At 56.2% G+C, this 14268-nt stretch overlaps 1 protein-coding gene across 1 annotated transcript; it reads left to right on the top strand.

Moving 5' to 3' along the window:
* The first annotated feature begins 284 nt into the window (after positions 1–284).
* Positions 285–14115, top strand: SASH3 (SAM and SH3 domain containing 3). The gene is made up of 8 exons (XM_027092300.1): positions 285–566; positions 7935–8030; positions 8429–8575; positions 9972–10113; positions 11338–11486; positions 11608–11817; positions 11953–12103; positions 12635–14115. Exons 1-8 carry the CDS (start codon positions 510–512, stop codon positions 12823–12825), a joined length of 1143 nt encoding a protein of 380 aa, XP_026948101.1. The 5' UTR covers positions 285–509; the 3' UTR covers positions 12826–14115.
* The last annotated feature ends 153 nt before the right edge of the window (positions 14116–14268 follow it).

Here is a 14268-nt window from a genome sequence, read left to right as displayed (position 1 = left end):
GAGAGGGACTGATAGCAGTGATGACCTTGGCGATGCAAGGTGACTGGGAGCATTGGCCCCACAGGCAGAGAGATGGTCCCACTTCCGGTTTCGGGACTCTGGTCAGTGAGATAAAGGGCTTGAGTAGGCTGTATGTCAGGTTGACTGGCCGAAGGACTGGCAATGGTTGCCATGAGATGGCAGGGTAGGGACTTTTCTCTGCTTGTTCAACCCAAGAGCCGTCTGCATCAGAATCTCTGGAGACTGAAGCTGGGACTTCCTTCCTCCCTAGGGGCCGGCAGGGGCTGCGATTGCTGTAAGAGCAGGTCACGTGACGGGGCTTCCTGTATGCTGCTGCCGCCGGGTGTCCATGGCCCGCACCCCCAAGCTGCCAGTGCAGCAGTCAGAGTGGCAGCCGGAGGCTCAGTCCATGCCGTGCCCCCTGGACGGTGCCGGCGAGGCTGAGCAAGAGGCCTCCGCATCTCGATACCTACGAGCGCAGGGGCGGAGCATCACCAGGGTAGAGGACCATGTTGCGCCGTAAGCCCTCCAACGCCAGCGAGAAGGAGCCCACGCAGAAGAAAAAGGTGAGGAGCATCTTTGGGAGCTCACTGCTTCCTTCCCTCTCTCAACCCAGCCTCTCCGGGACTCACGGAAGTGGGAAGAGCCGAAGGCCTTCTGTTGAGTCTGTAGGTGAGGGCCATACTCCCAAGGGCATGGGACGTGGGCCCAAAGGTAACTAGAGTAACAGAAGTACAGAAGAGACAGATTCTAGAGAAACGGAGTTACAGAATGCATTCTTAGAAGTCTAAAACTTGTAGGATTCAACCCTACGATGGTAAGATAGAGACTTAAAATTGGGGACTAGAATCCTAGACTAGAATTCGAGAATTATAAAATACAATTCTCACGTTGAACCCTAAGACCGTACTTAATTCTCTGTTCCCTACACCGGGCCCGCCCCCGGGAGCCATCTCACTCAGAGGGCCCCGCTGGGCCGCCCAGCCAGGAGCCATGATGCTCCCAGGGCCCCCGCCCTTTGGCCAGAGCCCAGGCTCTGCTCACTTGGTTCAGCTCTGTTGTAGATCCCGGGGCCCAAAGGAGAGGGGGCCCACCTGAAGATGGGGCCCAGCGTGATTTCCAGATTTAAGGAAAGGGCCTCCAAACCTGCAGTGGGATGCTGGGGGCATACAGGTTCTTCCCAGGTGGAGAGAAATTATTTGTGAAGAATGAGAAATGAAGGTGCTGAGACGATGAGTAGGAGGGAGGGCTGAGGAGGAAAAAATTCTGAGGTGCTCATCTTCCTGGAGTCTTGAGGCCAGACTAGAAGATTCCTTGAAGGCTCTGCCACATTTAGGTTTCTCTAGTTGGATCTGAGGATTTCTAGACTCAATTTTTTGACTCGATCGTCAGATCCTCCCGGGCAATCAGCAAGTACGTTCCGCACATCCAGCAGGAGCCTAGGACCATCCCAAAGCAGGCCTGAACCAGGTCCAAGAGGCCAGGCGTAGCCACAGGCCAAGGTCCAGGGCCTCCAGGCCCTCACTGCACCCCACTGGTTTCCCCTGGAGCCCAGCTCAGGTGCTCCGTGGGGGAGCCCCTTTGTCAGGGGAGTAGCTTCCAGACGGAGACTGAACCAGCTGAGAAGCCGAGCATCAGGGCACTGGGGTGTACATCCTGCCCCATCTCAGGTCCTGGGGTGGCTGCCACTTCCAGCTGTACTCTCCCCACTCCAACTGCTTCTCTAAGGTTGCAGTGGAGGTGGGCGGGTGGGAAAGAGATTCATGATTCTTCACACAGGCTCTGTCACCCCTGTCCAAGCCCCACACGGCGCCAGCCCCCGGCAGACTTACCACTGGCTGTCACTGCTCAGTGAGTGGGTCCACTTCCCCTTGCTGTCCGGCTGATGGGGGTGGGAAGCAGAGACCGCCCTACACACTGCTGGGCCCCAAACCACAGGGGAGCTGAGCTGGAGGAAAGAGTCTGAGAAAGAGCTAACACTGCAACGCTGGCACGCTGTGCCGCCTCAGGTGGAAGTGCCCAGAGGCTCACAGAAGCCAGAAGTCCCGTCTTCTTTCCCCACTTCCATTATCCAGATTCTGTATTTGGTGACTGGGCCTCTGGGATTTCCCACAGGCCTCTCCCCGGAGAGTCAAGGCCATTGTGGCACTCTGAGGACCATGTCCTCTAGGGCAGCATCGTCCAGGCAAAGCCTACCTCACCCCTGCAGAGCCTGGGCCAGCCTCCAGAGCCACTCTCCAAGGCCCATCCCATGGGAGTGCCCTTAGAAAAGCCGACTTTCCAGAAGGTGGAGACGGCATCTTCCCCAGGCCCGCAGGCAGCGGCGCGGCTCCAGCACTGTGACTCGGGCAAGTCCCTTTCCCTCAGAGGCCAAGGTGACGTGGTGGAGGGAAAGCACAAAGGCAAGAGAGGCCTCCCTTTCCTGTCCCTCTCCTCCTTTCGGGCCTACCAAGTGGAGAATGTGCTGGGCAGAGGACAAGAAAGCAGAGTTGGAATCTACCAGGTTCCAGCTGTAGGACCCTGGACAGTTCACTGACCTTTCTTGGGCCTAAGTTTCGTCACCTCGGAAAAGGGAGATAGTTCCTGATCTGCCCACCTCAGGAGGGTGTGGATTGCCTGGAACAATACGTGTGAGTGCACTGTGTCGCATGTGTACATGTGTCCACGAGAGGGTGTACGCTACAGGCGTGGGTGGGGGTGGGGAACCCGCTGCAAGGACCGAGCTTCGGTCCCAGCCCTGAAGTGGAGAAAACAACACCTAACAGCTCAGCAGGTGCCAGGTGCTGTGCTGTGCACTCCACCCATCCCTTAGCCCGTTGGCTCTTCACGACAACCTTGTGAAGTAGGGCAGGCATTGTCTTCATTTTATGCCTGAGGCTCAGGGAGGTGAAGTGACTTACCCGAGGTCACACAGCTAGTAAACTGCAGAGCAGGGATCTAAGCCAAGATTTGTTGGTGTCCAGGGTCTTGACCCCTTCTCCCTCTACTCTCTTGTCTCCCTACTGATCTCAAAAGCACTGGTAGAGTCTGATGAGCATAAAAGACTCAGCCTATCGGCAGGAGAGCTCTGCAGGGCAGGTCCAGATGGCCAGGGGATGAGTGACCTTCAAAGCAGCAGAGCAGAGTCGGAACAGGCCCTCTAGGATGGTGGGGTCAGGATGTGTCACCTGCTATGCATCATGAAGGATTGGGGAGACGCCCGGGATGGGGGGAGCAATACCCCTTGGCTGCCTTTTGGAGACTTTTGCCTCCATCAAGTGTCTCTCTGCACTCTCTTTGGTCTGTTGGAGTGTAGGTAGTCGACAGGGGTTTGTCCTGGGACCTACCTCCCCTAAGGATGGTCCTACCCCATCACACCCCTACTTTTCGCTACATCCCAGACCTCTCACCAGGAGAAATGGAGAGGAATCAAGGCTCCCATTCGAGTGTGCAGCTGTCCCGTCCTTCCAGTCTCTCCCTGCTCCTCTGTTCCCCAATCCCAGCACACTACTTCCCCCAGGCTCCCTTCCTACAGCACACATCTGGCATCCCCCTCCACACCAGCATGCAATTCATATTTCCAGTGGCTCCTCATTGCCCACAGGCTGATGCCATGGCTGGCAAGGGCCTTCTGTGGCCTTTTATGCTCCGCTGCCCACCCCAAGCACTGGCGTACCCACCATTCCATCGCCACGCTTGGAACATCCCTAACTCCCACTCTTGACAAACCCTTCTCAACTCCACCTGGAGAAATCCTGGCTCCCCTGCTACAGCCCAGCTCAAATGTGCCTCCTTCTCCGCGAAGCCCTCCGGAGCCCTTCTTCCTCCATGCCCCCACCTGCTCTCCTGGTAGCTTCCTCCAAACAACGCTTGCAGTCGCCATTGCCCTTAATCCACTTCTATACTAGGGGGCAACTTCTTGAGCTCTGAGCACAGGAACAAGCACGGGCTTCCAGAGTCACAGACATGGGTTCAAAGCCCTGTTCCTCCCACTGTCAGCTGTGCCACTCCACCTAGGATGCGTCATTTCTCCGATTCTGTGTGCCCAGATGGGAAGCGTGATGTAAAGACAGGGCTGCAGTGAAGCTGAAGTGAGCGGACACACACAAAGTGCTTGGCAGGGCACTGGGAACAGGGGCGGTGTTTGACCCCTCGTTACCGGATTCCCACACATGCACAGGCCTGTGCCCAGTGCCCAGAGGGTGCTCGGTCTTAGGAAGCAGGGGAAGAAGATGCCAGTGGGGGCAGGGTGAGGCTCTGAGGGGGTGATCAGGGAAGGCTTCCTGCAGGGGGCAGTGCCTTTAAAACCGGATTTGAAAAACCTTTTTTATTGAAGTATAATATCCGTAGAAAAAGTGCATAAGTCATAAATGTAGCACTCAGTGGAGTTCCATTCAGTGAACATCCCCATGTAGGCAGCACCCAGATCAAACAGAACACTTCCAACACTCTAGAAGCTTCCCTCATGCCCCTGCCCAAAGGCCACCACTCTTCTGACTTCCATGGATTAGTTTTGCCGGGTTTTGAACTTTCTGTACAGGGAACCATATAATATACTCTGGTGGTGGGTCCCTTCTGCCCAGCGGTGTAGCCGTGAGAGTCACCGTATTGTTGGGGAGAGTTGCACGAAGCTCATTGCCATGTGCTCTTCCCTCATGGGACTCGGCCACAATTTGCAAATCCACTCTACAGCTGCTGAGCATTTGAGTTGTTTCCAGTTAAACTGGATTCTGAAGGATGGGAAAAGCTATGGTTGACACAGAGAAGGGCAGAGTGTTCCAGGTGGGGAATGCAAGGGCTAAGAGCCTGGAGGTGGGCTGTTGGAAAGGCTAAGTAAGCCTCCCTGAACGTGCCTCGCGGGGCTGCTGCATCCCATGCTCACCCCTGTCATCCGCACAACAACCCAGTGAGGTGTGTGCTCCGGTCTTCATTTCACCCATGAGGAAACGGAAGCCCAGGGAAGTTGAGGAATTGACCCAGCTTTACACAGCTCGTCAATGGCAGAAGCAAGATGTGAACTCTCGCTAGCCGACACCAGGTGAAGAGACTGATGTTCGGGGAGGTCAAATAACTCACCGAAGGCCACACATCCCAGAGCTGAACTCAGCAATGTGTGACGCCAAAAAAGTAGTTCTTTCCAAGAGGCCCATATCCTCCCCTTAGATATGAAAAAGTGGCCGACGTGTACGGTACAACCTCCCACCCAGGACCCCCAGGAAGGTTTCACCCTAAAGGGAGGCCAGGCAGAAAATCCAAAAGGGCCCAAGGATGTCCACTCACACCTGGCTGGGGGGGGGGTCACTTCAGGTTCACCGAAAGGCATTCAGGATATTTGAGGCCGCCCCTGAGTTTAGAGGTGGGCGGGGCAAGAGGCCCCCCAGGGCAAACAGCCCTCACCCTTAGTCACCCAAAGAACTTGTCTAGTTCTTTCCCCGTCCCTGGGCTGAGGAGTGGCCTGCCAGGCCCATGTCCCGGCGCCACCCACATGGTCCTTTTAGGTGGTTTTCTCCCATTTTGAGCTAAAGCTGGGACAGAGGGGCCCCGACACAAGGTCCCAGGAGCCAAAAATCACTTTCCCAGCCACCCCCAACCCCGACTGAGCTTAATGACAGAAAAAGGCAAGAACTGCAATTAGAGGGCAGCCTGGCGGTGAGTCCACTCTTCCTCAGCAAAGCCCACCTCCAGCCCCACGCCTGCCCTCCTGCTGGCTTTCCAGGATCACTGGTCCCTGGGGCTTCAGGGGAGACTCCTGGGATTGGGACGGGTGGAGGGGAGGCCACAATAGGCCCCATCGGCCTAAAAATAGCACCCCAGCCTGCCCTCCTTAGGCCCAGGCCAGCCTGGTGCCCATCCTCTCTCTCTTCCCTCTTTTCCAGGCAATAAAAGGAGGAAGTTATCCAGGCAGCTGCCTCTTAGCCATACAAGAGGAGGAAATGAATGGAAGGTGGAGGAGAGAAGGGGAAAGCAAGGAAGAAAAAGAGGAAAGAATAGCGGGCAGGGAAAACCAGGGAAGGAGGATGGAGGAGATGCAGGGAACAGGAGCGGTCACCCCACCGCCGTGCTTTCCCCTCCCTGTAACCCCTCAGCCCCCTTTCCCAGCTCCCCAGCATCCTGCGGAAGAGGCTTTCTCCCTGAGGCTGCAAGTGCCTCACCCAGGAGGCCTTCATGGTGGTGGTGTCTGCTTGGCCTGACCACTGACCTAGTTTCTGGTCATCTAGCTTGCTGTGACCTCTAGGAAGGTGTGGCCGCTGTCCCTGACTGCCGACTTGCTTTTGGTCAAGACCCACCAAGAGAACTGAAGTGTTCCGCTGCAGTCCCCAGGAGCCGGGGCTAGTTGTGTGTATGCTGAGGGGGCAGGTGACACTGCCCCTGCCCTGGGGGATTGTCACTGGACCCCCCTTTTGTAGGAAAGAGGATGTGAAACTTTCAGCTTTGAGTGGGTTTGGGGCTTCGGTTCCTCAAGCCCTTATCTCTGGTGTCTGCCGCCGACCCGCTCTATCTGTCTGGCCATCTGTGAACTCTGGTTCCTGTGTGTATCTCTGGTCTTGACTGTTGCTCTTGATTCGGGCTCAGCCTCCACCTCTTGTGTCTAAAGTCGGCCCTCCTCACCTGGCCCGGGTTTCTTCTGGTATTCTGCCATGTGCGTGGCACGTACAGTTAAGAAAAGCTCATTTCCTGAAAACAGGCTTGTCAGCACTGTCGACTGAAAAAAAATGCATAACCTAAAAGGTGAGAATTATGCTTTATTCGGCAGACTTTCTGAGGACTTCAAGCCCCGGAGGCGGCCTCTCAGAGAGCTCTGAGGGACTGCTCTCTAGAGGTAAGGGAGAAGCCAGGATATACAGGGGTTTTTGCAGCAAAGACCAGGTAGTGGGAACATCAAAAGATTACTGTTAGTTCAAGGAAACCAGATATCCCAAGTAGTTGAATTTAGCACTTTTCTGTGTATGGGAAGATGCAAGAGTCGGGGCTTATTGAAATCATTCCTTTGCTATGCAAAGATAAGGGCTAGTATCTTTCCCACCCTGTGTCTCCTCAGGGTGCACCACTGGGGGCTTCACAGAGGGCAGCCCGTGTGTCTCCATCCTGAGTTCCCTCGGGGCTCACCATCTGGGCAGCAGTAGTGGTCGATGGCTTGCTGGCCGCAGCATCCTTTGTTTGCTGATATGGCCGGCAGCATTTTTCATTCACAGCACAAACAATAGGTCGGGCCTACAAGTCTGTGAACACTGGCACACGTCTAGTGTAGCCAGCCCGTCGCATTAGCAGCTAAGTTAAGTTAAAAGCAGAGATGAAGACAGAGAAAATGGCAGCTTTCTTTTACGATATTCAACCCAATCATTTGTGTCTCAAATCTGCGGGGAAACCTTCTCTGAATCAGTCTGTCCTGTGGCTTTCCAGAACGCGTAATGCCAGGTCTTACTGGCCCCTGGGGGGATTGTCTTCCTCTTCTTGGGACACAGATGCATCAGCCTGGAGGCCCCAGTGTGTTTGCCACGATCACCATCACAGGAAACCATGCTTGGGGAAGACAGAGTCTGGAGGCCAGGCTGCGGGGTTTGGGAGGGTTTGCCCTGTTATATAAATAAAGGTGATGCTGCGGTTCGTGCTGAGATATGTCTCCAGTAGGAGATACGCGTTTACTCAGACTCATTTAGTCTTTCACCACAGGGTTCTGGGGACCAGACTTCAGGTACTGGTGGAAAGCCGGGCTTAGTCTGAGGCCTGACCGGGGTGGAGGCTCCTAAGGCGAGGAGCTTTAGGGGCCGCTCACAGCTAAAGAACAGGCTGAAGCCCGGTAGCCAGCAGGGCGTCGTGTAGCTTCACCTCCTTAGCCCCGTGGCCCTGTCCAGCCCTGGGGTACATGCGGTGTGTTGGGAGCAGGGACAGCTTTTTGCTCCTTACTCGGCCACCATTTTTAGTGCCACTGATGGCAACACCTCTGCTTCTTCCAGCTCTCGCTTCAGCGCTCCAGCAGCTTCAAAGATTTTGCCAAATCCAAACCCAGCTCCCCAGTGGTGAGCGAGAAGGAATTTAATCTGGATGATAATGTGAGTTTCAGAGCCTCCTTGGGGGGATCTGGTTGCCGGCCCTGGGTGGGGTAATGGTGGGGAGGTGGGGGGAAGACCCTTTTAGGATTGTTGAGGCAAAGTCTTTTTAAATACAATGGGCCCACATCTCTCACCCAGCAAAATTCTGGGCCCTAAAACCTCACCTGCATTCTTTTCGATTGCAAATTAATTGTCAATTTAAATACAAATGAATAGGGCCAATTTAAATACAAACGAATAGGGCCTAGGACGGGTCTGGGGCTAAAAGGGAAGGGATGGGGAGCTCTCTTTCCCACCCCTCCAGCATCTGCCAGGACCCAAAAGCCGCCTTCTGCTCCCAAGTCGTGGACCCAGACATGGTCACCAGGGTTCCTGGACCTGCATATTTATTGTCACAGATTCCAGAAGATGACTCAGGTGTTCCACCCCCAGAGGATGCTGGAAAGAGCAGCAAAAAGCTGGGGAAGAAGTGGAGGGCCGTGATTTCCCGAACCATGAACAGGAAGATGGGCAAGATGATGGTGAAGGCCCTGTCGGAGGAGATGGTGAGGCCTGGGACCCATGGGAGAGGGGACAGGGAGGACAGGCACCGCTCTGGTAGGGTTTGAGCACGGCCACTGTGACAGCCACGCTCAGGTAACGATGCCTGGCCCCATACAAGCAGGAAGGTCACCTTGGGAAGGGAGCTCCCTCAGCCATGGACATGGCAGGAAGGTATGGTCCTGAGGGAGCAGTAGTGGGGTCTGAGGAGGGATGAAGTTCTGGGTAACAGGAGCTTCCTGGGCAGGCAGGTCTGAGGAGATGAGATCACATAGCGCAAATTCATCCACCGCAAACTTTTGCTTGGAACCAGCCCCTGTGATTGGGAAGGCTTGGTTCAAAGAGGCCCTATGAAAGAAAATCGAGAAGGCTGGCTTTGGCCCAGGGAGGGAGGGCAGAACACACAGCTGTGGGGCAGGCACGTCCAAGTTGCTAAAGTGACACAGCGAGTCTGGTTTGCTCCTGGTTCTTGGAGGAGGTGCCCTGGCAGCAGTGTGCTAACTGGCTCATGCCAGCTCTGGATAGCAGTTGGTCAAATTTTCGGGAATTTTGTGAGCCAGGTGTGAGATACAACCATTACTGAAAATTAACTTCTACCAACTTAGAATTAAATCTATATTTTAAAAATAAAAAGACTAAAGTCAGTCTTCAAAACTCATTTCCTAATTCTTGTACTACCTTTCACTGTCCTCTGTGCCCTTGAGGTTACTGGCATCTACAGTCTTTGGGGGGTGGAAATAGCCGATGATGCTACTCATTCAGTGACACCAGAGTGGTAGCTCTCTGTTGGCCACGGTGGGGAATATTTACAGTACAGGAGCTGGCAACTTCTACAGATCAGGGCTTTTATTGCCACTGAGTCATCTGTGAAAGTTACCACCGCACTGAGGTGTGGGGAGGCCCAGGAGCCCTAGTGTCAGACCGACTTGTCTGTGGGCTCCTGCGTGGCCTCGGGAACGTTCCTCCATTACTGCTCATCTGTAAACTTGGGACGATGGAGCACATATCCTCAAGTGAGGATTAAATGAAATCCTCTGTCTGGCACATAGGAGCACAGTCAAAAGTAGTGACTCTCCAGCGCCGTGGTCTGCCTGGCTACGCCCTAGTAACAGCTCTGAGTCTCAGTTCTGGCACTGAGGCCTTTTCTGTGTGTAAGTTGGCACTTTGAGCTGACAAAGTGCATTCACACAGCACCCCCGTTGAGCCTCATTCCATGACGTGGGCAGGGCAAGGACTGTCAGTCCCACTTCACGAAAGAGGAAACTAGGGCCCAGAGGGCGCCATGCAGCCCGCAAGAGGCAGAGCTGGGGCTCCAGCCAGGCCCCAGTTCTCCCTGGAGCCCAGGCCCATTTCCTCTGCACCCGGGGCTGCTCAGGGCTTGCTGCCTCTCCTCCCCTCCAGGGAGATACTCTGGAGGAGGGCTCAGCCTCCCCGACGTCTCCGGACTGCAGCCTGGACAGCCCCGGCCCTGAGAAGATGGCGCTGGCCTTTTCTGAGCAAGAGGAGACGCAGCTCCCAGCACTCAGCCGCCAGGCATCCACAGGTGAGGAGGGGAGGAGGGGCACACCTGCTGAGTCTAGAGGAAAGGGCGGGGTCTGGGAGGGGGTGGTAAAGAGAAATGAACCTTTACTGTCAGCCTGCTGGGACCTTTCCCAGCCCTCTTCACGTTAAATCTTCACAACAATCTCATGGGGCCGGTACTATTATTATCCCCACTTTATTGATGTGAAAACTGAGGCTCAGGGAGGTTAAGTGACTTGCCCAAGGTGACCCAGGCTTGAACTTAGTTCTGCCCTAGAGGAGCCTCCACTTGCTGGAGGGCCCCAAGGGCACAGGAAGAACCCCATTGCCCTCTTGGACCAGCCCTCCCCCCACCTTCCAAGGGGAGCTAGAGGCTACGGCTTCCTGGGCCTCTGACATCCGAGGCTCGGGTGAGGGAATAGGGTCTCCAGCTGTGAAGACTCAGCCTCATGGACACCAGCCCTTGGTTTGCTGGGCTCAGGGTGCCACTTGGCATCTTCTAGATGTCCGTGGGACTGGACAGGAGCTTCCAGCAGCCCTGCCTGGACAAGGGGCTGCAGGCTTTGCGCTGCAGACCTACAGAGGCATTGTCGTTCTCTCCCTTCGGATTAGTTCCAAGTCCTCTGATCTTTCTCTGGCTCCAAAGACACCTCCCTATCCCCATTGAAAGCCACTTAGGCCCTCATCCTGCCCTTCCCAGAGAGAAAGTCTTGAGTTTCCGTGTGATGTTGTAACTCGACACAGAGTCTTATTGAGTAGAGAAAGTAAAATATTGATGCACGATGTGGCTTCCTGGGTGGAAGGTGGCTTCCAGGAGCACTGGAGTGGGAGTCAGGAAGCCTGGAGTCTAACAGACCCAGTGCTGCCAATTATAAGGTGAGAGGCCTTGGGCAGGTCACTTGGCCTGTCTGGCCTCAGTTTTCCTTATCTGTTCATTGGGGTGTTGGCCCAGTTGTTCTCTAGAGACCCTCCCCATTTGCCCAGTCTTTGATCTGTGAGCCATTCCTCCTTCTATGGTCAACTATTTTCATGCCTGGGATGCCAGGAGGGAAGCTATGCTCCTTCGGGGTGGCAGAGGGGTTGGGTCAGAATCCCTTCTGCAGTGTGAGACTTACTAGAGCTCAGTTTTCTTCCCCAGCATGTATCCTTGGGATTTCTAGCCAGACCCCGTGGAAGGTACCTGCTGGGCACTGCCGCAGCTGTCCGGGGACAAAGGTGACCTTCCTCCCTGCCCCATTTCCTGCAGGCAGTGAGCTCTGCAGCCCCAGCCCAGGCTCTGGCAGCTTCGGGGAGGAACCACCTGCCCCCCAGTACACAGGGCCCTTCTGTGGCCGGGCACGAGTCCACACCGACTTCACTCCCAGCCCGTATGACCATGACTCACTGAAACTGCAGGTAAGGTTGGCATCCAGGCCCCTGCTGAGCCTGGCAGGCTGTACCCCATACAGGTAGAGGGTACAGGAGGCCAAGGGGCCACCTTGCCCCCACTCTGTTCTGCTCTGCTCTCCTCCCACAGAAGGGAGATGTGATCCAGATCATCGAAAAGCCGCCTGTGGGCACGTGGCTGGGCCTGCTCAATGGCAGGCTGGGCTCTTTCAAGTTCATCTACGTGGACGTGCTGCCCGAGGAGGCTGTGGGACCTGCCCGCCCCAGCCGCCGACAGAGCAAGGGCAAGAGGCCCAAGCCCAAGACTCTGCATGAGCTGCTGGAGCGCATCGGCCTTGAGGTTTGAGCTGGGACCTAGTCTAGTGTCTAGGAGCAAGGGATGGGGGCCAGGGCAGGTCAGCTCTGCGGGGAGAGACAGGTCGTAGGTGGGGGCAGCTTGTAAGCGGCCGCGCTGGTGGCCTGCTTCTGCCCACAGGAGCACACGTCCACCCTGCTGCTCAATGGCTACCAGACGCTGGAGGACTTCAAAGAGCTGCGGGAAACACACCTCAATGAGCTGAATATCATGGACCCACAGCATCGGGCCAAGCTGCTCACGGCTGCTGAGCTGCTGCTGGACTACGACAGTGAGTGGCCTTAGGAGCGGGGGAGGGGGCGTGAGCGCTGGAGTTGGGCATGTTAGGCGGGGAGGCCTGCCCGGGTCCTGCCCCAGCAGCCCTCTGCAGTGCGCAGGCACTTTCCACACTTGAATTCCAGTCTCGGGCAGAGCTTGTGATGAGAAGGGGTTTTAGGAACGATCGGGCTCAACCCCCTTTGGGATCAAACGGGAGACTTAGGGCCGGAGAAGATACGGCATGGACTCGAGGCCTTCACGTTGGGTAATGACAGAGCCACGATTCAAGAGCAGGTGTCCTGGCTACTAGCTCAGTGCTGAAGAAGCTTGAGCTCCTGGGCGGGAGAGCTGGCCTGGAAACCACTCCCACCAGAAGGGCCGAGAAAGGGCAGGGGTGCTTGGTGGTGGGTGACCAGAAGAAGAGACGGCCTCCAGCGGGCTTCCCAGGGTCCCTCCACCCACATGGGGCCCCCAGGGTTTCTGAAGCCTCTCCCAGCTAAGGGCCAAGCCCCCCACATTCCTCTCCCTCCCTGGCCCCTGGCAGCCGGCAGCGAGGAGGCGGAAGAGGGCGCCGAGAGCGGCCAGGAGCCAGTGGCACACACGGTGGCAGAGCCCAAGGTGGACATCCCGCGTGACTCGGGCTGCTTCGAGGGCTCAGAGAGCGGGCGCGACGAAGCAGAGCTGGCGGGTGCCGAGGAGCAGCTACACGGCCTCTCCCTGGCCGGGGCACCTTGAGGCAGCAGTGTGGGCCGAGGCTGGGCCTGAGCAGCCCAGGCCGCGGGGCTGGACCCAGCCTTCCGCGGTGGCCCCGGGCCGGAGGACTGGCACCGAGCCGGCCCCGCTCCCCCAGGGGTGCCTAGGTCAGCAGAGGCCAGCCGAGCCCTACAGGCGCGGCTGGAGTGCACGACAAGCTGAGCCGCCGAAGCCGGGCCGCCTCCCTCCACCAGCTACTTGACAGCACAGCCCTTCCAGCTGCGGCCAGAGCAGGGGGGCACTGAGGGGGCACCGGGCCCATGCCCCTCACCACCAAGGCCTCCAAACCCTCCTTGCCTCCACACCACCTTCCCCTGTCGCGCTGCTCCTGAAAAGGGGGCCGAGTCGGTGGTTCAGGTCAATCTCAATACCCTAGGGAAACCTGGTCATCGAAAAGGACTCTAATTGATCACAGGTGAATCCAGATTCTCTAAATAAGGTTTGAAGCCACATGTACATGTATCTTTCCTACTTTCCTTCACCTTAATTCTCTTACAGGTTTAGCCACTAAATCACTGTGCCACTTGAACTGAGTGCCTTCCTCAATCTGGGTCTAGGACAGGTCAGAATAAGAATGGATAGTTGCTGAGGGCCAACTCTGACATTCTGTGATATTAAACGTCTGCTGTCCCGTTACCTGTGGCCCAGGACACCAGTGGGGCTTACTAAGGGGGCTGGAGGGGCCTTGGGCTCCCAAATGAAACATCTCCTGCTCATCCGTTCCATACTTCCCCACGTAACTCAAGCCAAGCTGCAACTCCCCCAGCTTAAAACAATGCCCACACCTCAGACAACAAGCGCCCTCCCCTTCCACTCCCAGCCCCTTAAATGGCACTTCCCCCAAGGCCAATGGCAGATGGCCCGACCTGACTTCCAAGGGCAGACCCGGCCCCTCAGAAGCAAGACTTGGCCTCTCCTGTGGGTCCTTACAAGCAAAGAAAGCACAAAGCTTGATACTGGGGAGTCCACTGTCCCACCTTTACTCTGCTAAAGGTTTTGATGGACCTTGAACTCCAGAAGGGGAGGGAGAGTCAAGGATCCTGGTACTTGACCCCAGTGCCAAGTCCATGCCCAGAATTCCCAGAGTAACCCTTTCCTGGGGCCCAACTGGCCTGAGGGCAAACAGTGCCCGCCATGTCTTGGACTGCCTGTTTAGTGGACACTTTTGGACCTAGTCCCAGGAACTCTGGTAGAAGCCATCTTGGGGGAGCGGTTTGGGTGTAAATATGAGGGGGGTGAAGGGAGATGGGTTGGTAGCAATAAACAGGTAGAACTAAATTACCGTCTCCGGTTATCTTTCCTATGGAGAGAGCGTTGGGCGGGCGGGCGGGTGGAACAGACCAGTCTCCTTCAAAGCTGGACTCAGCAAAATGTTCTCCACTGTCAGGGCCGTCTGTCCCTTCCCCAAAGATGCTCAGTGCCCTT

The sequence above is a fragment of the Aethalodelphis obliquidens genome, unplaced genomic scaffold (genome assembly GCF_003676395.1).
Source record: "Aethalodelphis obliquidens isolate GAN/ISIS:26980383/991018 unplaced genomic scaffold, ASM367639v1 scaffold77, whole genome shotgun sequence".
Lineage (NCBI taxonomy): Eukaryota > Metazoa > Chordata > Mammalia > Artiodactyla > Delphinidae > Aethalodelphis > Aethalodelphis obliquidens.
The sequence above is the reverse complement of the archived record's forward strand: the minus strand, read 5'-3'. Positions and strand labels throughout refer to the sequence as shown.